Consider the following 19,670-nt stretch of genomic DNA (forward strand, 5'->3'; position numbering starts at 1 on the left):
TACTCAACTAAAAAATTTGTCGTCCCCGGAAGTATAACGTTAGGCTGCCCGCAGCGCTTCCCGCGGCCGCTCCCTCTCCCCTTCTGTAGAGGCAACAGGAAGCCCCCAGGTGCTGCACCGCTGCCCTCTAAAGTGTCCCCTACGGTGCAGCCGCGTGTTCTCCTCTTCTCTCTCCCCCTGGATTCAGCGTGCGCTCGTTTTCTCCCCTTGTATTGTGTTGTGGGCCCACGATTAATTGTTAGTAGATGAAAAATTGATAGATGATAAAAAATATGTATAGAAAATGATATTTTATGGTTATAGTGGGGTATAAGGAAAAAAATAGAGGGAACCGCTGTGGGAGATGAAAAAATAGGGGATGAAATGTTGATGATGTGACGCAAAAAAGTAATATAGGGGAAAAATTTAGAGGGGACCGTTGCGGATAGTCTTAGGTGGCACAAGCCCTTGATCGAAAGGGGGAGTAAGACTATCCGCAACGGTTCACTCTAAAATTTCCTCCCTATATCACTTTTTAGGTCACATCATAAACAATTTATTCCCTATTTTTTCATCTCCCGCAGCGATTCCCCCTAAATACTCCCATATACTCTACTACAACTATAAAATATTATTTTCTACACCTACTTTTCATCTACTATTATTTTTTCTTCTACTAATAATTAGAAGTGGGCCCATGTCAACAGTGTTTAGAGTGTAGCCACACGCACGCCAGAACAAAGGGGAGAGAGAAGCAAACCTCCACGTAGGAGCACTGCTAGAGGGCAGCGCTGCAGCAATTTTTGGCTCCTGTAGCCGCCATACCGAGGGAAGGGGGCGGGCTGCGGCATGCGCTGCGGACAGTATAAGATGATGTCCTCTCCGTAGCGGGCGTTGGAGAGGGCACGGCTGCGGGACCAAGGGTGACACTATAGCCACCAAACGAAGTACAATGCTAGAGGAGAGTGACACAAGAGTAGACGAGTGCAGTTAGTCTTAGGGCTAGTTTAGCAGTCATGATTATTTTGTCACACCGGGGAGAGGGGTACCCATGCATTCATATTCCAGTGGATAATAGCCCGAGCAGGTGAACTTACCTGTTGCCGTTTGGAAGGAGTTTGTGAAAAAAAATGGCCGTGTCGCATGCAAACTTCAACAGCCCACTTTGTATACAGAAATTGTAAAAACAGTCACCATGGTTTCCATGTACAAAAATCTTTGAAATTTTGGCTGAATCATATAAGAATTATCAATACATAAATGGTATCATTTATAATATATCATTAAAATTTTATTATAAATGATATATCGATTACATTTTTAAACAATTATCAATAAAACCCAAAAAACATTTTGTATAAAAAATAGACTTATGACTTCATGTCAAGTTTCACTATTTCTTACCACATTGGTATTTGTTGTTTTTCCGACTTGGAAATGCATTTAAACCATAGAAATTAGTAAATAATCCTAAAACGGGACATCTTTATCTTTACATGAGGTAAGTTTGTAGAAGTTAGGTCATCAAATGGTACACTTTTGAACCAAACAAATAAATAAAAAGCAAGAAATATAGCTCAAACTGGCAACCTATCAAATACCCTTGCTCCCAAACAAGCTCTAATTATATCTTTTTTTTCCTTTCATTCTCAGTTTTGTATTGTCCCTGGTATATATATTGGGTGTTTCTTGAAAGGAGTAACTAATTCATTTTCAGGTTCGTAGTTTCAGTATGTGGTGGCACATATTGTCCATGCTTGGGAAAGCCCTGCGAGGCATTCTCTTTTGTTGAAGTGTATAGATAGATTGCTTACCTTCTCTCAATATAGCTTAGCTTTTCACTCTAACACTTGTGACACTCGCTGTTCTCTTCGGTCTCCTGGATGGATGGGTTGGAAGGAGCCAAATGCCCGATGTGAACTGTAATTCAAAATCTGAAGAAAAAAAAAATGAATGTTTTTACAGGTGCATGTGAGCTGTATGACTAGTTAGAAAAATACGGGGATTGTATTCAAACAGGAGTAACACACGCTCATCTATCGGTGATTCGGTGTGATCCGATCACAGCGCTAGCTACTTGTGTTGTTTATTGTTTGTTTCAGCCTGTCAGGGACCATGCAATCGGATTGTATTGTTACTACTGCTGCAAAAGCTTTCTTACCGGGTCGTGGGCCGTGGGCCGTGGGCCGTGGCCGCGGCCGTAATTTCCTTCTATGTTTGAAAGGAAAACATAATGGGGACGTGATAGGCCGGCGGCCGCACTGCATGTAGCTGGTCCTTGTCCCCGACCCCGGCCAGATCTGATGGGTTAGCCGAAGTACGAAAAAGCACAGCCCAAATACGACGTACCTCGAAATATTTTAGTGCCGGACTGACACTGCGCGATATATCGGGCCGAGGTCGCGGCCCATGGGCGGACACGAATACGACCCGTTTAATGCAGGCACGAAATGACTCATATAGAGACACGAAAAGACCCATATATTTATCGAAATCACACTTCATTCCACACTTTCATTTACTTGATAAAGAATACAAACCTAGAGATAATGTCAGTTAGATGTTTTTTTGTAGCTTTGAATTAGTGTATTTGATGTAATTTTACTTTTGTTATGAATATTAGATTAATAAATTGAACTTACAAATTTTGTATAAAGCTGATTATACTATTTTTCCTTCTAACAAAATGATTTGTAAACGAGGTAGTCATTGCATAGCTTTAGTAATTTTAATACAAATATTAAGTTTGCTTTTGTTCAAATTTATTTGTCTTATCTTTTATTTATTTTATTAAATTTATTTTGAATTTAGGGCTCTGACGTGAATTTCGGACCCTGATGTGAATTTCGGGCCAAAACTGAATTTTTGATCTTTTATAATTTATGGTCGCCCGAAAAGAACTTGACATGTTTAAGCAATTACGTGTCGCGCCATGAGCCAAGGATTAGGCTCATGGACCGGCCCGAAATTCAAACGGGCCGAGCCAACTCAAAATCCAGACAATACGAGCCTTTTCGGGTTTGGACCGGTTCGGATCGGACCACTCTATAAAGAGGAGAATCGAGGTTGGATGGCTTTGTTTGGGCAGCTTGCTTCGGCAGGCTTAGTGCTGGAAATTAGGCCGGATCGGGCCAGCCCGGTCTAAGTCTATCGTGCTTCGTGCCAAACGGGTTCGGATCAGGAAAGCCCAAAAAACTCTTGGGTCGTGTCGTGCCCGCCCGAAGTGTAAAAACAGTGGCCCAGCCTGACCCTAAACCACATCGTGCCTTTGTTGGGTCGTGCTGGCCCAAGCCCGACCCATCTATTTGACCACATAAAATTAAAATATTATAACTATATAAAATTCATAACTTACTAAACTAAAGATATTAAACAATTCTACCATCATTTGACCACATAAACTCTAAATATAACAATAATATAAAGTCAATATATTACTAAATTAAAGAAACTAAACAGATTAGGCTTAATTAGGCCGTGCCGGACCAAGCCCAACGCCCCGACCTATCTATGCGGGCCGTGCCAGGGGCCGGACAGACCGGAAATTGAGGCCCGGTCCAAGCCCGTCTTCAGACCGTGCTAGCCTGATCCATATTATTTCGTATTCTGCCATATTTTGGACTCTTATTTTCGGGCTGTGCTGATCCAAAAAACCCAGCTCATATTCCCATCACTGGGCAGTCTCGTGTCGTGCTCGTGCAATGCCCATGCTGCCATCACTGGGCAGTCTCGTGTCGTGCTCGTGCAATGCCCATGCTGCCACGCATATGCATGAGGCCCTCGTGTCGTTACCTTGGCCTGCATCGGCCATCGATAGAAGGCCCCGTGGCCACCACCCCTTGCATATGCATGAGGAAACGTACGGACGCTGCAGATCTGCCGCGTGCTCCGTGCAGCAAGCTACCCTGCCCGCCTCATTTTTTTTAAGCCGGTGGAGCAAGGTTAAGGCACACACTTGCGACTGCAGATCTGCCGTCACGGCTGAACTGGAGATGCCACGAAAAGAGAGCCTGATTTTTCAATAACTAGAGGAAGTGCGGTTTGAACGGTGCAATCCGGTCGAACCGGACCAGATTCAAACGTCTATAAAATAAGACCCAGAATGCTAGGGTTCAGTTTTTCATGCCCCATCCTGATTCATTAGCGACGGCGTGTGCGACGACGGCAGTTGTCCGACAGCATGCGCGGCGGTGGACCCCCAGCCGGTGCCTGCGGTGGCCGTGGCTTCCTGACCTCAACGTGCGGTAGCGGCGGTTCCTCGATCTGAAGTAGTGGCGGCGGTTCCCAGGTCGGCGGCAACGGCTCCCCGATCCAGAGGGCAAGCGAAAGCGGGGCCCTTGTGCGGGCAAGCGACAGCGTCCCCAGGACCCCGAGGCGGCGGCACTTCAAAGGCCGGCGAGCAAGCGACGCCCCACGACGTGCGAGTAGCGACGGCGACGCACGAGGCGCGAGGTTCGAGCGGCGTCACGGAAGTCGCGAGGTGCACACAACGATGATCGCGTGTGACATCCTCCGATCCGGCGCAGTTCGGGCGGCCCGAGTGATGACCTACATCTGTGTTTGTGTCGTCGACGACGTCCTCCGATGACTACCTCATCCGATTCGTGTTTTCTTTTCGATTATTGTGTTTTATGCCTACCACATGTATTATTTACGCTAAAAATTGTACGATTTTATGCTTAAACACGGAGTTCGTATATCAGTTTACTACATGCATATTTTGTACATGCACATTGGAAGGCAATTCCTTGATTTATGTTGTTCGTAATTACCATAAAAATCAAATCACTTATGTTCGTAAATAACAGATTTGTACGTCTGCCATAAAACTATCCCTAATTCTCGCATGTTCGTAATTATTATAAAAAATCAAATCAAATCACTTATGTTCGTAAATGCCAGATTTTTACGTCTGCCATAAAACCGTCCCTAATTTCCGCTGGCGTTCTTAATTGGACCGATATATTATGCTACACGGTGTAAGTATTTATGCGACATTGTATAAGAATCTATGCTCTATGTGACTCATGGCATCCAATTTTTTGCGCGCGTGAACTGAAAAAGAAAATATAATCCAAAATTTGTGTGCATGCAATGGAAACTCCTACGATTTGCCATAATTTTTGGACCTGTATAAAAGTAGAAACCACGTGCATGCAACTGCCATGTTTTTTGGATCTGCCATAAAATAGGATCGTAATAACAACTTACTAGAGCTATCAACATCTCACATTGGCTCGGTATTTACGCTTATAACTGAGAGGTTTTATACTCAAAACTTAAGGTTTTTACACTCGAACCTGGAGATGCGTCCACCAGTGAACAACATGCCAGATTTTTTACGCAGTGTACCACATTATATAAATACTTACATCGTGTAGCATAATTTGTATAAGTATATATGATAAACTGGTCTAACGAGCCTAGTTGCATGGTTGTTGGAGCGATACTATATTTATGGAGTAAATAAAACATTTAAATAAGTTTTTTTTCATGCATACCAATCGATTTCGTTTCATCGCAAATCCTGCCATCATAAATTTGTGCGCATGCAGCAGGAAACAAATTTTTATGCAATATACCGAATTGCATAAATACCTACACCGTGTAGTATAATTAGTATCAGTATATATCATAAACTAGTTCTAACGAGTTTAACTGCATGACTGTTGGAGGAATCCTATATTTATGGAGGAAATAAAACACTAAATACGATTTTTTTTGTTTCTATGCATGACAATTCATTTCCTTTCATTGCACATTCTTTCCATCATAAATTTGCGCATGCAGCGGGTAACAGATTTTTACGCAATATACCAAATTGCATAATTATCTACACCGTGCAGCATATTTAGTATCGGTATATATATATCATAAAACGGTCCTTACGAGCCTAGTTGTATGGTTGTTACAGCGATCCTATATTTATGGAGAAAAACATTTAGAAATAGAAACCGCTACACATCTTTTTTCTAAATTTACGTGCATGCAAGAGAAAATGATTGACTCGTACATGCATTCCTTTTTTGAGCGCACAGTGGGGCGGGTGGCGCATCTGACAGCCTGCTTGAGTCGGCGTGCCAAGTTAAACCAAGTTGCAGGAGTGATCAGCCTGGACCTCCTTTAACTATTAGAATACAGGGCTCTTATTATACTTGACCCTATATATATTACTATTACTACTATTATGTATAATAATAGAATAGAGTTTTGAAATATGAGACCCCAGCTCCTCTTCTCTTGTCCACATCCTCACATCATTTCCTTTGTAGAAGGATCCACCATTCCACCGTCCACGTCTCGACATTCGCAAAAACCAAACCTGCTATAGACACCCCCACCCCACAAATAAATTAAATTATCAAGTGTTGTCCCAAAAATCATGAACCGATCGAACAAAAACCGTGGAAAATTCTTGTCGCTAAAAGGACACCACGAAAAATTCAAGACGCTCATTGCGCGGCGCAGGTCAGTCTCGGTCAGTCGGTCACAACACAACCGCTAGAAGCCTAGAATAATACTAGAGCCGGTTGCGGGTCTCCTGGCACGGATACACCGCGGCCTCCCCGATCGCCATCGACGGTCCCGTATAAACCCGCCTCCCTGCGCTTGGGCAGCTTCCCTCCCCTCCCCTCCCCTCCCCACCTAACGTTACCGGCCGGTCAGCCTCTAGTCCACCCGAGCGCGGCCGGCCGGTCCGTCCGTCCGCCGCAGCAGAGCCTCTAGCCTGTAGCCAGTTGGTTCCCCGCCCGCGGCCGGCGACAGATCGATGCGGCGTGCGTGGACGCCCGCCGACGAGCGAGCAGCGACGACGACGAGCGAGCACCGGCGGCGGAGGCGGATGGGGAAGTACGAGATGGGGCGGACGCTCGGGGAGGGCCACTTCGGGAAGGTGAGGCTGGCGCGGGACGCGGGCACGGGCCGGTCCTTCGCCATCAAGATCCTCGACCGGCAGCGCATCCTCGCCATGAAGATCGACGAGCAGGTGCGCGCGGTGTGCCTGCCTGCCGTCTGAGTCGTTTTCCGATCGTACGTCGTACTTACTCCGGTGCTGACCGACTGTGCGGCCGGGTCACCGGGCGCAGATCAAGAGGGAGATCGCGACGCTGAAGCTGCTCAAGCACCCCAACGTCGTCCGCCTGTACGAGGTGAAGCTCCTATCCTATCCTCCCAGTCGTCTCCTATCTTGCCGCCGTGTTGAAGAAGGGGAAGGGTAGTTTTGGCGGATTAGCTTGCGTGCGGGGGGCCATTAAAAGTGGCGCTAACTTTGACTTGGACATCATCCTCACATCCATGGAAGTAATAAACAACAGACAAAAATGGGCAGACCAGCCGAAGTACATTTTCCTAATACACAAAAATGCTACAAAACGACGAGGCCTGCGGGCGAGTTCTAGCTTCTAAAAGCACAACCACTATTTAACCTTATTTCCCTGTGCAGGTTTCAGCTAGCAAGACCAAGATATACATGGTCCTCGAGTACGTGAACGGAGGAGAGCTATTTGACAAAATCGTAACGACTCTGCCCCTGCTTAACTGTGGACCTCCAGCCATCAGGCCGCATGCATGCTTTCTGAACCCAGTTCTTGAGCCACACACATCGATCCACCGAAGGCTCTCGAACGCACACCGAACTCAGTCCTCATCGATCGATACATGCGCTGCAGGCACTCAAGGGTAAGCTGACGGAGAAGGAAGGGAGGAAACTGTTCCAGCAGCTGATAGACGCCGTGGGATACTGCCACGAGAAGGGGGTTTGTCACAGGGACCTCAAGGTAATATAATCGCTAACCATAGCCTTCGGGGACTTGATGCTTCATGGTATACCGATTGATGGTAGGAACGGTAGACAAAGCCATAGCCACAGAGTCCCAGATCGATAGGGTCGAGGAACGTGCTACACTACTTGTGAGTTGTGAGATTTTTGTCAAGGGTCGCTACCACTATACCTGTTTCTTGTGACTATGGACAGAATGCAGATCACATGGTCGAGATCCTTACTCTGAATCTGCTTTCTGCAGCCTGAGAATGTCCTCGTTGATGCAAAGGGAAACATAAAGGTTTCTGATTTTGGACTAAGCGCCCTTCCGCAAAACCAACGAGTATGCATGACGTCCTCCCTCATGCCAGATCATTCTGAATCATTTTGTCTGTGATGACTCTCTTTTTTTTCTTCCAGAAAGATGGTTTGTTGCATACCACATGTGGCAGCCCTAACTACATAGCCCCGGAGGTAAGAGTTTGGTCTTTACTAGGATGCATGGCTCCGTCATTGCTGTCTACTTCATCTGTGCAAATGGAAGATGGAACTGCTGACACCGGGTGTTTTTAGGTCCTTCTGAACAAAGGTTACGATGGCTCGGTATCTGACGTGTGGTCCTGTGGTGTTATTCTATATGTAATGCTTACAGGGAGTCTTCCATTTGACGACCAAAATATGGTTGTCCTCTATCAGAAGGTATAGAGCAAGGGATGAAAAGTGTTACCGGAGTATATCTGGCTAATTTCATTTGATGCAATCCAACCATATCTCACAGCTTGATGTTTATTGGTTCTCAGATTCTGAAAGGGAATGCTCACATTCCAAAGTGGCTCTCTCAAGGTGCCCAAGATCTACTGCGAAAGATCCTGGATCCTAACCCGATCACGCGCGTAGATGTGGATGGGATAAGGGCACACGATTGGTTCAAGCAAGGCTACGCTCCTTCTGCGCCGTTTAATGATGACGAAGAAGATATCAACGTGGATGAAGAAGACAGCCTAAATATGACTGAGGTAACCTATGTGAGATGTACTTATGTTTGCCATATAATACCATGGTTTTAGGCTTTTAATTAGCGGACTGGTAAAGACTGAAATTCGTCTCTGTGTTTCCTAAAGCAGAATGGCATTCAAGACAAGATAGCAATCAACCAAATCAATGCTTTCCAGCTCATTGGGATGTCCTCCTGCCTTGATCTATCCGGATTTTTTGAGAAAGAGGTAAGGTCAATGTTTGTTCCTGTCAATTTTGTCCTCTCAAAAAAAATCCAAGCAAGTTTTTAATATTCCCACATCTACTAAAGACTTTAAATCTAAACTAAGTCCTATCCTAGACTCAACACACAAAGCAAATCCTAAGTTGGAATTGGTAGGTTCCAATGAGATGGTAAAAATTGTTAAAAAGTGTACGTATAGAATAGCAGCCAGGAATCAGAGATTGACAAAGCCTGCCTTGTTTAGTTCTCTTGTCTCTGTCTGTCTGTATGGGGCATTGACATTGTTAATAGTGCTCTAAAAGAGATATAGATGTTTTTCGTAGTCATCATAACCTTCAACTAAAGTCAGACATGTGTCTTGAGTTTGTAGGATGCTTCTGAAAGGAAAATCAGATTCGCATCAAATTATCCCCCAGCTTACTTGTTTGAGAAGATCGAGAGCATTGTCAGAAAAATGGGTTTCCAGGTACACAAGAGCAACGGCAAGGTAAGTGACCACCTATCATGTGTATTCATGTCTACAGACTTCCAGCTCTGTGCGTTCGGGATTAGGGTGCTGAGAGTCATTGTCACGTCCTGCAGCTAAAAGTGATCCAAGATTGTAAGGGACTAGCAAATTTAAGAGGGAAAGAGTCATTATTAATTTCTGCTGAGGTATTTATAGTGCATAGCATACTTGTAGTTCAACGCAGCTGTCTCCCGTGGTGCCTAGTGTATTTCTATTAGACTTGTAGCTTCTTTTTTTATGTTGTTTCGATTGGAAATTCATGTTATTAACCTTGTGGTATTATGATTCCAGGTGTTTGAGATTAATGAATCCCTTTACGTTGTCGAGCTAAAAAAGTCATCTGGAGACTGCTCCCTGTACAGAAAGGTATTGCGCTCCCACCCTTGATAATTCTGTATTTGAAAGGCTCGAAAGTTCCTGATAGCTTCACTTAAGCAGACATTTTGATTTATTCTGTCGATCATCTTGTTTCGATGTTGCAGTTGTGTGAGACGCTCTCGGAGGACTTGGGCACATGCAAAAGCCAGCAATTTTTAAAGCAGGATTCTATCAGACAAGAGATAGGTAGACATAACAGTAGCTTTTAACTAAGAGCCCCCTTGTTAAATAGGCTATAGACACAAACTAACACAAACAATATACTGAATTTAAAACAGTATATTGGGCATGCACCTATTACAGATGTGCTCTCTCATGCCTTTTGTCATGAAACCTTAAGAGACTTAGACTATGAAAAATTGGCAACTGACAATGTATCGAACTCCAAAGGGATAATATGATGATGTAAACAAGTAAAATACGCATATAAGTGATTCAGAGCTACCTGGTCTCTATGTTTCTCTTATATATTGATTGATATTGGAACGTAAGATTGTTTGCTTTTGAAGCCCCTGGCTGACTTCCATGGCTCCAGAAAGAAAGTGCGATGTGTTGTTCGTAAAAAGAAGCCCTTTCAGATGCATGTTCAACTAAACGATTGCCTGTGAAGACCATGGATATAGGAGAACGGCTCGGTACAAGTTTGAAAGTTTGCCAATCACCAGTACAGTCCTTGCATGAGCATTGTCCTTCACTGAAATGGTGGAAACGGTTGCAGTCTCTAGTGATCAACTTGTGCTCGTGCAACAAGGAAATAAGCTAAACAGTTGTCTTCACAGGCTCTGAGGTTCTTTGTTATTCGGAGAGCTGAGCCTGCTTCTCACTATTTTCAACCGATGCACCTTCCCTTAGGCACTGTTCGGTTTCCAGACATTGGAGCTCCGGAATGATTCCTAGCTGGATTATTTCTCTAATTTATATAATTTTGATGAGCTGGAACGAATCCCGGTTCATTCCTGTACAAGCGAACGGGCCCTTAGATTGCTCATCAATGTGTTGTTGCAAGATCTTCCAACATTTTGTAGATCTCCTTGGACCTTGGGTGCGATCAATCGCCAGAATCGAGCTTCTTCCAGGAATTAATCATCTGGATGCTCTCCCTCCAAAGCGACCTCCTCATTTCTGCAACACCTTCCGTTTGTGCATTTTGCTTTGGAAAAAGCTACTGCAATGCAAGTTGCAAGCAGCAAGGTATTCACTGTGGTGTGGTGTGCGCTGATGAGTCGTGTCTCGTCCATCCTTTGCTTGCAGAGTTGCAGGAAGAAGATGAGGGAGTAGGATGGAAGGTAAACTAGACATCATGATGGTAAATCATCCACACCATCCTTGTATATACCTAATTAGATGTATCATCCATGCAGTTCATGTTGTGCGTTCTGGTGTTCCGACTGGCCACGGAAGATCGAATAAACATTGGTGAAAGCCCCATTTCTACTCATAATGTTTGCGGCTGTTTCTTTTGGTGCATGTGCATCAGGGTAACCTGCACTTATAACTTTCCATTTTCTTTCAATTATTTTTAGTAAGTCCTTTTTTTCATAGTCAATGGGATCATTCTGGATTTGCATGTCGACGGCAAAAAGGAGTTGCGTTCCTCCCAGAACCCCTTCCTATTATGATAGAAGACATTGGGCTCCGTCCATAATCATCCATTGGCGACAAAGTTTCTTGTACATTGTACACATGTAAAACAATCACACCACCATGAACCAGCCGCCATCAGTGTTTTCTGATTTCATTGTTTCAGACTTCAAAGCATTGTAAAATCAGTTTGTGATGGTTTGCTGACTTTGTCTGCCTTGTTGCTACGTTCAGTCGACCTTTCCCTTCTTTATAAGCTAATTTGTGCAGTACTCCTTATGTTCTAGCTTTATCAAACATTACTATCTTTTTTAAAAAAATTCACACCATATAAATTATATATTATTAAATTATTTCTTACGCCCCGTTTGGATCATTGGAATTAAATTTCATTATAATAATAGTAATTTAGACATATATCAATTAAGTTAATTCAGTTTTATGCAAAATATATTTATATACTATTATTAGCAAGATATTGGAGATATTTATGTGCTACATTTTTACTATAGATGAATGAGACAAAGAGTGTCATGTAAGTTACAAAGTAGAAACAAATTCTACTCATGCATAAAATTATTTTCCATCCTCCACCTTATAAATTTGAGATAGGCTTATATCTTAATTTTAGAAAGTGGTGGAATGTCAAATTCCAAACTAAATAAGTTACTTTATTGAGTGAATTCTAGTTCCTCTAAAATGAAGGGATCCAGACGCCCCGTTACAGTAAATCTAAATATATATAAATATAACATGACTCTAGATTTTTTTTATAAAAAACAATAGTAAAAGATATAAATATTCAACTTAGAATAAGATAATACGGCATCTAATCTAATAAAATAAAAAAACGGAGGAAGTATATAATTACCAAAGGAACTGTAAGAGCATATCCAATTTGGCTACCAACCACGTCTATTTGCCAAAACTTGTGCCAACGACACGGCTACTAGCCTGTTCCATTTTTGCAATTGCTGTCGAAGCACACACCCAAACTGCCTGCAGTTTTCCTCCAAACGATCATTTCAAAAGACAACAGAAACAGACAACAGCATATCGAAGCATTTAATAGAGTCATCAACCATTTACTCTCAGGCAACATGTCAACCGGAGCACTTGGTAGAATCAGCAACCAGTAAGATTTACAAGAAGCAGCATAATAGTTTGCCAGCATTACAAGAAACATCCCGCCATCTAAGGGCTTGTTCGGTTAGCTCTCAATCCATGTGGATTGAGCGGGATTGGATGGGTTTGAATCCCAAACAAGTCAAACTTCTTCACAATTTTTTCCAATCCCATCCAATCCATGTGTATTGGGAATAACCGAACAAGCCCTAAAGGTGGGAGCAAAGATGCTGGAAGGCGCTTAGATGAACTCCAAACCTTTCCCGGCAGAGCCAATAGAGGCCACCGAACTATAGGTAACCTTGCAGCTAGCAGCATGACTGTCTTTAATGCAGTTTGCTTGCATTTCAGACTCTGTTGCCATGCTTCAAAAGTGGATACACTGAACTTCACACTCACAGGGTCCTGTCCATCCATGCTTACTGCAATGAGTACATGTAGGAACTGGGAATATAATGTGGGTAGATCAAGGCTTCAACGAGTAGCTTAATAGCAACAGCTATGCAGCTATACCAATAGTCTAATACTACAGAAAATTTCCTCCATGTCAACTCATATTTCATGGACGCCTTTGAAGCCATCTTGGTACAATGAGGGCAGATCATAACCACCAGCATCAGGCATCGGTATACTGCCTGAACAAAAGACGATAGTCCCTCTGAACCGCTTTATGCTTGATTGCATAAGCATCTTACCACCACAATTATCACCCATAGGAGTAGCCACAGCCAGGGCTGCCCAGAGTTCTTTCAACATGCCCAATAGTTGACAGATTGACTCCCACTAAAATTTAGCAGTCTAAGGCTACTTACTGTTTCACTCCAGCTAACATATACTGTGTGTAAAACAACTTAACCCCAAACTTGGCAAAATGCAGAGCATTGTGCTAGGAAACCTCAACAGAACTTAGCTTTTGCGGACGCAGCTTGCACCAACGACCAGAACCTCAACATGTTCAATTGGTACAAGCAGATAATGTACCGATGCTAAGCCTTTCCACCAGTGGCAGTAGTAGCATCAGCCACTATTATGTTAAACGACAACGGCTGCCAACCTGAAGAATGAGGCACAAACCACTTTTTTGTGTTAATTATGATATTCAGAACCTGAAGGACTTCAGCAAGGGAAAGATGCTTCAGGCATGTTTTCTTCAACATAGTAGCAGCTTGATACCTGCAAGCAAAGAAACATTGCAATAATACAGCCGTGCTCTTAGGGGAAATATGATACTCCCTCCGTCCCAAAAGTGTTCATTTTAGGGTATTAATGAATTCATAAAATATTTGGTGTATGTGTATTATATTTGTGTCTAGATTCATTGTTATTCATTTGAATGTGGACAAAAAAAAGAGAGGCTAAAACGAACTATATAATGGCACAGAGGGAGTACAGCACATTTCAAGATAAAGGAGCCTTACCTAGATTGAGAACTCTTTATCTCAGAATAGCCTGGAGCAGAAGACATGAAAGCATGAACAGCATCTAGAGTTTCTTTTGGGTATTTTGCGTTATCATCCATTATATTAACACATTTCCAGAGATTTTCATCTTTTCCCAGAAAGAATGACATTTTCCCTAACTTTTTCTTGACAACAGCTTGATGCTGCATGGCAACTTGAAGTGCCTTCTTAACATCAAAATTTGGCATATTAGCATCACCATGTCCATACCATATACAATCTGCTATATATTGCTCTGTTGGAGGAATCTTCTCAGTCTTCAAAACTTCCAAAGCACCTAAGATATATCTTACAAGACCTTGAGGGTCCGAAGATGGCTGTGAACATCCCGGGTTGGCTCCCCAGTGTCCAATATTTTGCATGTTGCTAGGCATGTTAGGTTGAGTTGGAGGTCTGTAGCTATAATCATTGTAACCAGGATGGTTTGGATGGTAGTTGGCATGCAAACCTTGGTTATTATGAATACCCCTAGGATATTCAGAAATATTCAACCGACTCATATCAGGATAATTGATTGGTGGTCCATGATAAGGTGGCCCGCTTGGCCAGAATTGCAACGGTGCAGTAGGAATACCATTATGCCCAGCTGGTGCTGGACATGAGTTGCTTCTATGTGAGTTTGATGATTGAAAATTGCCAGATCCACCATGAGGACGATGGTTCACTGGGTTCTGCTGTCTTGGTTGATGAGAGGATTGGGGTTTCTGATACTTTGGACGACCATTGCTAGTCACATCGGGAGCACCATTTTTAGATGAAGACTCAACTGACACACCAGGCTTCTTACCATGGTAAAAGTCGTGAGGAGCACTCTTTTGATGGGAAAGAGTAGATTTTTTCGGCTTTTTGGACTGGGAAGATGGCTGGTTTTTTTGTGTATTCAGCTCATCCACCTGTGCTCCACCCCCATCATGCAAATCAGAACTTGGTAATGAGGATGATGAAGACTGGGATTGATTTGGCTCGGTAGCAGTGCTTCCTTTAGAACTATCAGATACTCCATCAACTGAAGCTTCATCGGTCCTTGTTGGCTTAGATACATTGTCTGACTGGTTTTTCCGAGGTTGCTTAACTTTATATTGTTTATCTGCCTTGCTGTTACCACCTTTTTGCTGATCACCCGGAATGCTATTCTGCCCTTGAGTACTGTTATGGGGTGCGTCTGAAGAATCTGAACCCATGTTGTTCGATGTATTCGAATGATCCACACTGCCATTTGCTATACTACTTATGTATGGGGACTCTGCCAATGGTGGTTCCCCAGCCACAAGGTCTTTCCATAGCCAAACATGTTTTGCTGCAGCAGTAAGCACTTGAGACACATTTGGAGGTTGTGCTAGTAGAATATTGTACCGTCTCATCACTAGCTTATGAAGGGCATTCGAGAAGTCCCGATCACCAGATATTAGCAAATAATTTGCCGGTGGAGGGTTGTCAATAGCCCAGATTAACATGTCAACTAAGATCTTCTTATCGCTTGCATCTTTGATACCTGCCATTTGTTAAAATATTAAAAAAAATAGACAACATTCAGCCATCACAGATGGAAAAAAAAACTTTGGCATTCAGGTACAAAATGTGCAGATGCATAAGTTTCAAGAAAAAAGAATGCTTAAATGTACCAAGCTTCTTGTATGAAAGTTAAGTCAAAACTAAACTTGGAAACAGATGCCTAAATAACTTGTGCCATGTCCACTGGCAAGATCCTATAAGCATAATGAGGTTACTGCAGTGGAGTCATTCTTCATCACAATGAAATATCTGCAGATCTTACAGATGGAAACGCTAGTTAAAACAGTACTTCTCATTGCTCGTCAATAAAGAAGTACTCCCTCCGTCCCAGAATATAAGGTGTAACCACTTTTTGTTCTTGTCCCACAATATAAGGCGTAACCACTTTTTGTTTTCAAGTTGTCCGACTAATCGTGATTAGTCGGGCAGGTCGCCTGGTAATGACCGATCAGCCGGACGACTCGACTAGAGTATCGAGTCGTCCGACTAGTCGTCGATTAGGGGCGATTAGTCGTCCGACTAGATGGTAAATCGACCAGGAATTGTCCAGGCGGTTAGGGTTTTCTAGTGGGCTATTGGGCTTCTATTTTTTCGGCCCATCTACAGTAGTATAAAGGCAATGCACCCCCACCCCTTGTCACCCCTTGAAACTTTTCCTCTCCTCCGCCGAGTCTAGAACATAGGCTGCGGCTCTAGAACACCATCAGCAGCTCCAGAACACCGACGGCTGCTCCAAAACACTAGTGACAAGATGAGCTACTCATCTCAAGGTTCCCCCTTCTCCCCCTTTCCTATCTTTCCTATTGTTTGAATTCTGATGAATCTGAATCTGTTGGAGAAGTTGCTACTGCTTTTTGCTTGGATGATGATATGCTCCAGGTAGTAGGTACTGCATTACTGCTTGTAGCCTTGTATTCAATATTTCAGTTCTGCTAAAGTGCTATATGCCTATATTGCCTTTCAGTCTGTTACTCAGTTTCAATTTCAGACTTTCAGACTTATATAATGCCTATTGCAGTATTGCTTATATATACATATATCATATCATATATACATATGTCCAGAAATATATAGGACGATTAGGGGACGACCAGAGGTCGACCGGGCATGGTTATTAAAACGACGAAACGTTGAAACGCTCATGGGTGGAGTTTTAACTTTTAAACAGTTTAAACAAAGTTTAAACGTAGTTTTAAACAACATAGGGAAATTTCAATATATCATAATTTCAGACGGTTATATAAAGTCAAAAACCAAACAACCAACATAAGTTCACATAATAATAGTGTGCAAAATGACAAGTCCACAACCACATTACCACAATAACACAAGTTCAACTAATAGCAAGTCGACAACCGCAAACAAAGTGGAATGAGATGTCTAATAGTCCACAATCACAAACATAGCACAAAATCAACTAAAGTAGAATGCAATGTCCACAACCACAAGCACACAAGTGTTACTCAAGCACTCAATAACCATCATCCAAATCATCTAAACCAACATCATCCTTGTCTTGCTCATCACCACGGCCACCACTGTTGTTTGTTTCTTCTTCATCATCCATGTCAAGGTCGTTAAGCACAAAATTGTCATCGTTTACAAGCAGGCAACTTAAACGCTCGAAACGTGGCGTTTAACTATATATCGCGTTTAAACGTCAAAACGTGACGTTTAAACGTCGTTAAACGACGTTTTACGAGGAAGTGTAAAATGTTTCAGTGTTTCGCTGTTCTATCAGTGTTTTATAGTTTAAACGTCGTTTTAACATCGTTTTAATAACCATGCGACCGGGGCCGATTAGGCGTCCTAATCGTCGCCCTAATCGCGACCCTTGGAACGACCAGCTGGTCGCCCGACCTGAAAACAACGATAAGGCGTGCTCTCTCTATGCACACGTACATCGATGCAGTGGTATAGAGAGAATTAAATGCATTTTTTAGTCTTTGAACCAGAGGTAATTACGACTTATATACTGAGACGGAGGGAGTAGCTTTCATAATAGCTCAGAAGACAAAAAATCATATCACCGATAAATGCTAAGTATTGTAACCAGCAATTATTCAGATACTTGTCTAGTCCTTGAAAAAATCTGGATAAGAAGACACCACACCATGGGAACAGTCAACCTATTTAACATGCAAATTCGAAGGGCAAATACATGATAATTACAAAATTCGACCTGTATATCGTGTAAATATAATATGTAGTCTTATTAAGCAAGTCAAACGAACAATAGCAAATAAACACAGCAGAGTCCACGATCACGACAGGACATCCCATGAAATATCACCTTGGACCAGAAATCACTTGGAGTAAAAACAAATCCGTAAAACTCTACGAAGATACCAAAACGTCAAATACCACAAAACCTAAATCAATCACTTTCCCAACACAATCCCGGCAACCCCGCCAATTGCAAGCATAACCCACAGGCCAAAAAAAAGGTAAACACCGTCAGATGAACACATCTCTGGTAAGGAAACTTCCAGACCCTAAGATTCCACGGGTATCCTCAAGTATCGTAACAGATCCATTAGAAAGACGCAATCAAAAGCATCGAGACAGTGGGTTAGAACATCAAACGGGCTGTTACTGTTCAGTTCAGATACAGAAGGAACGGATCGGCGCAATCCGCATGCATTGGCAAGGGGTCAGCGGACCAACTCGGCAGGAGCAATCAGGGGACAATCGGGGGTTGGTTGGGAGTACGGGACTGCGGAGGAATCCGTACCTGCGGGGACGTGGTTGAGCGCGATGCCGGTGCTCGAGAGAGCGTGCTGGACGTGGTTGGGAACGCAGTTGGTGTCTCCGTAGGCGGAGATGGTGATGGGGCCGGTGTAGCCGGCGGCGGCGAGGGCCGAGCTCATGTTCTGGGCGATGAGGTGGGCCTCGCACGAGCGGGGGACATGGCAGTTCTCGATGTCCCACCACACCGAGGTCTTCACCGCCGCGTACTCCCCCATGGTCCCCGACGCCGCCAGCCCCGGTTTCGCCGGCGAAACGGTAGGGTTGGGTTGGGGTGGTTTATAGTTGGCGACGGCGACGGCAGCGAGTCCAAGCAAGGTATTTGTTTTCCTGGTTTAAAAAGCTTTACAATACAAATTTGGCCAAGTGGAGAAGTTGCTTATCAGGGGCACACTAGTTTCTTTATTTTTACAAATCAAAGTTACAGTTGTTTCTAAGATACCAGAAAGGATGAAAAAGGTTTAAAAAAATCCGGTATTTTTTGTACCGTTTATCGGATTTATTCACCCACTTTCGAATTTGTCGGTATTTATGATATTTATGGAAACAGTACGAAAACGAGATAGTGGGTTCCGAAAATGGTACGATAAACGGACCGTTTTTTATTTTTGAAAAAATCCGATAATTTATCATATTTCCTAGGGAAAATCTGATGATTTCTCATAATTAAGAAAATCATCTTATTATTCACAAGTAAATAATTAATTTTAATATGATCATCTATTACTTATCGATAGTATTCATGTCTTAAACCAAATATATCATAACAATTTGTATTTAAACATCATGTAATTTAAACAATTTGCATTGAGACACTTTTCATTTGTAAACATCATATAATTTAACTTATATATAGTGTGTTTGAGACTTATGTATTGTATGGTTAAAACTTTGGAGTGGTCATATATGATCATTTGTGGGTGGTCAAGGCTATGTATTGTGTTTTTGTGTGGTTGAGACTTGTATGTGTATGTGAATGATCATATGTTTAAAACTTATATGTTGTGTGGTTGAAACTTTTGAGTTAACATATATGATCGATTGTGTTTGGATAAGACTATGTATTATGTATTTATGTGTTTGATACTTGTTTGTGGATGTAAATGAAGAATTATATGTGGTTAGGACTCATTTTTTGTGGGTTTTCCGATTTAAGTTACCGTTTTTCGATCGATTCCAATATAATTTGTCTAGATTTATCTGTTTTCGATATACCAGATTTTACCAATCGTAATCTATTTTTTACTTTTCCGTTTTTTTACTGACCGATAAAATTTTGTAAGGGTAAAAACGACGAGAGGGTTTTTCTAGCATTACCGACCGTTTTAACCTCTAGATACTAGTGCATTGGTAGATTTTTATATACTCCCTTGTCCCAAATTAAATATCATTTTAGACGTT

General features: G+C 42.6%; 2 protein-coding genes and 1 long non-coding RNA gene across 9 annotated transcripts; 2 read left to right on the forward strand and 1 right to left on the reverse strand.

Annotated features, from left to right (window-relative positions):
* The first annotated feature begins 6,501 nt into the window (after positions 1 to 6,501).
* LOC100273851 (uncharacterized) lies at positions 6,502 to 10,342 on the forward strand. 6 transcript variants are annotated; one of them, XM_008652889.3, is made up of 13 exons: positions 6,502 to 6,964; positions 7,065 to 7,127; positions 7,421 to 7,492; positions 7,647 to 7,754; positions 8,001 to 8,081; positions 8,159 to 8,212; positions 8,312 to 8,437; positions 8,539 to 8,754; positions 8,863 to 8,961; positions 9,328 to 9,444; positions 9,540 to 9,611; positions 9,757 to 9,831; positions 9,948 to 10,342. In XM_008652889.3, exons 1-13 carry the CDS (start codon positions 6,749 to 6,751, stop codon positions 10,050 to 10,052), a joined length of 1,404 nt encoding a protein of 467 aa, XP_008651111.1. In that variant the 5' UTR covers positions 6,502 to 6,748; the 3' UTR covers positions 10,053 to 10,342. The 6 variants fall into 6 exon arrangements, with proteins under 6 accessions (XP_008651111.1, XP_008651113.1, XP_008651114.1 ...); NM_001360471.1 differs by having other exon boundaries at positions 6,628 to 6,964; positions 8,860 to 8,961; positions 9,948 to 10,286; XM_008652891.3 differs by lacking the exon at positions 9,540 to 9,611 and having other exon boundaries at positions 6,527 to 6,964; positions 8,860 to 8,961.
* A 665-nt stretch (positions 10,343 to 11,007) lies between these two features.
* On the forward strand, positions 11,008 to 11,631 carry LOC118473004 (uncharacterized). The gene is made up of 3 exons (XR_004851620.1): positions 11,008 to 11,129; positions 11,205 to 11,321; positions 11,427 to 11,631. It is a non-coding gene; the product is annotated as an uncharacterized lncRNA (long non-coding RNA).
* Positions 11,632 to 12,468: 837 nt separating this feature from the next.
* LOC103634414 (uncharacterized) lies at positions 12,469 to 18,673 on the reverse strand. Of its 2 annotated transcripts, none has more exons than XM_020541449.2 (3): positions 18,256 to 18,673; positions 13,968 to 15,501; positions 12,469 to 13,603 (listed from the first exon to the last, which is right to left on the reverse strand). In XM_020541449.2, exons 1-3 carry the CDS (start codon positions 18,485 to 18,487, stop codon positions 13,582 to 13,584), a joined length of 1,788 nt encoding a protein of 595 aa, XP_020397038.1. In that variant the 5' UTR covers positions 18,488 to 18,673; the 3' UTR covers positions 12,469 to 13,581. The 2 variants fall into 2 exon arrangements, with proteins under 2 accessions (XP_020397038.1, NP_001347399.1); NM_001360470.1 differs by having other exon boundaries at positions 12,768 to 13,722; positions 18,256 to 18,549.
* Between the last annotated feature and the right edge of the window lie 997 nt (positions 18,674 to 19,670).

This window comes from Zea mays, chromosome 7 (assembly GCF_902167145.1).
Source record: "Zea mays cultivar B73 chromosome 7, Zm-B73-REFERENCE-NAM-5.0, whole genome shotgun sequence".
NCBI lineage: Eukaryota > Viridiplantae > Streptophyta > Magnoliopsida > Poales > Poaceae > Zea > Zea mays.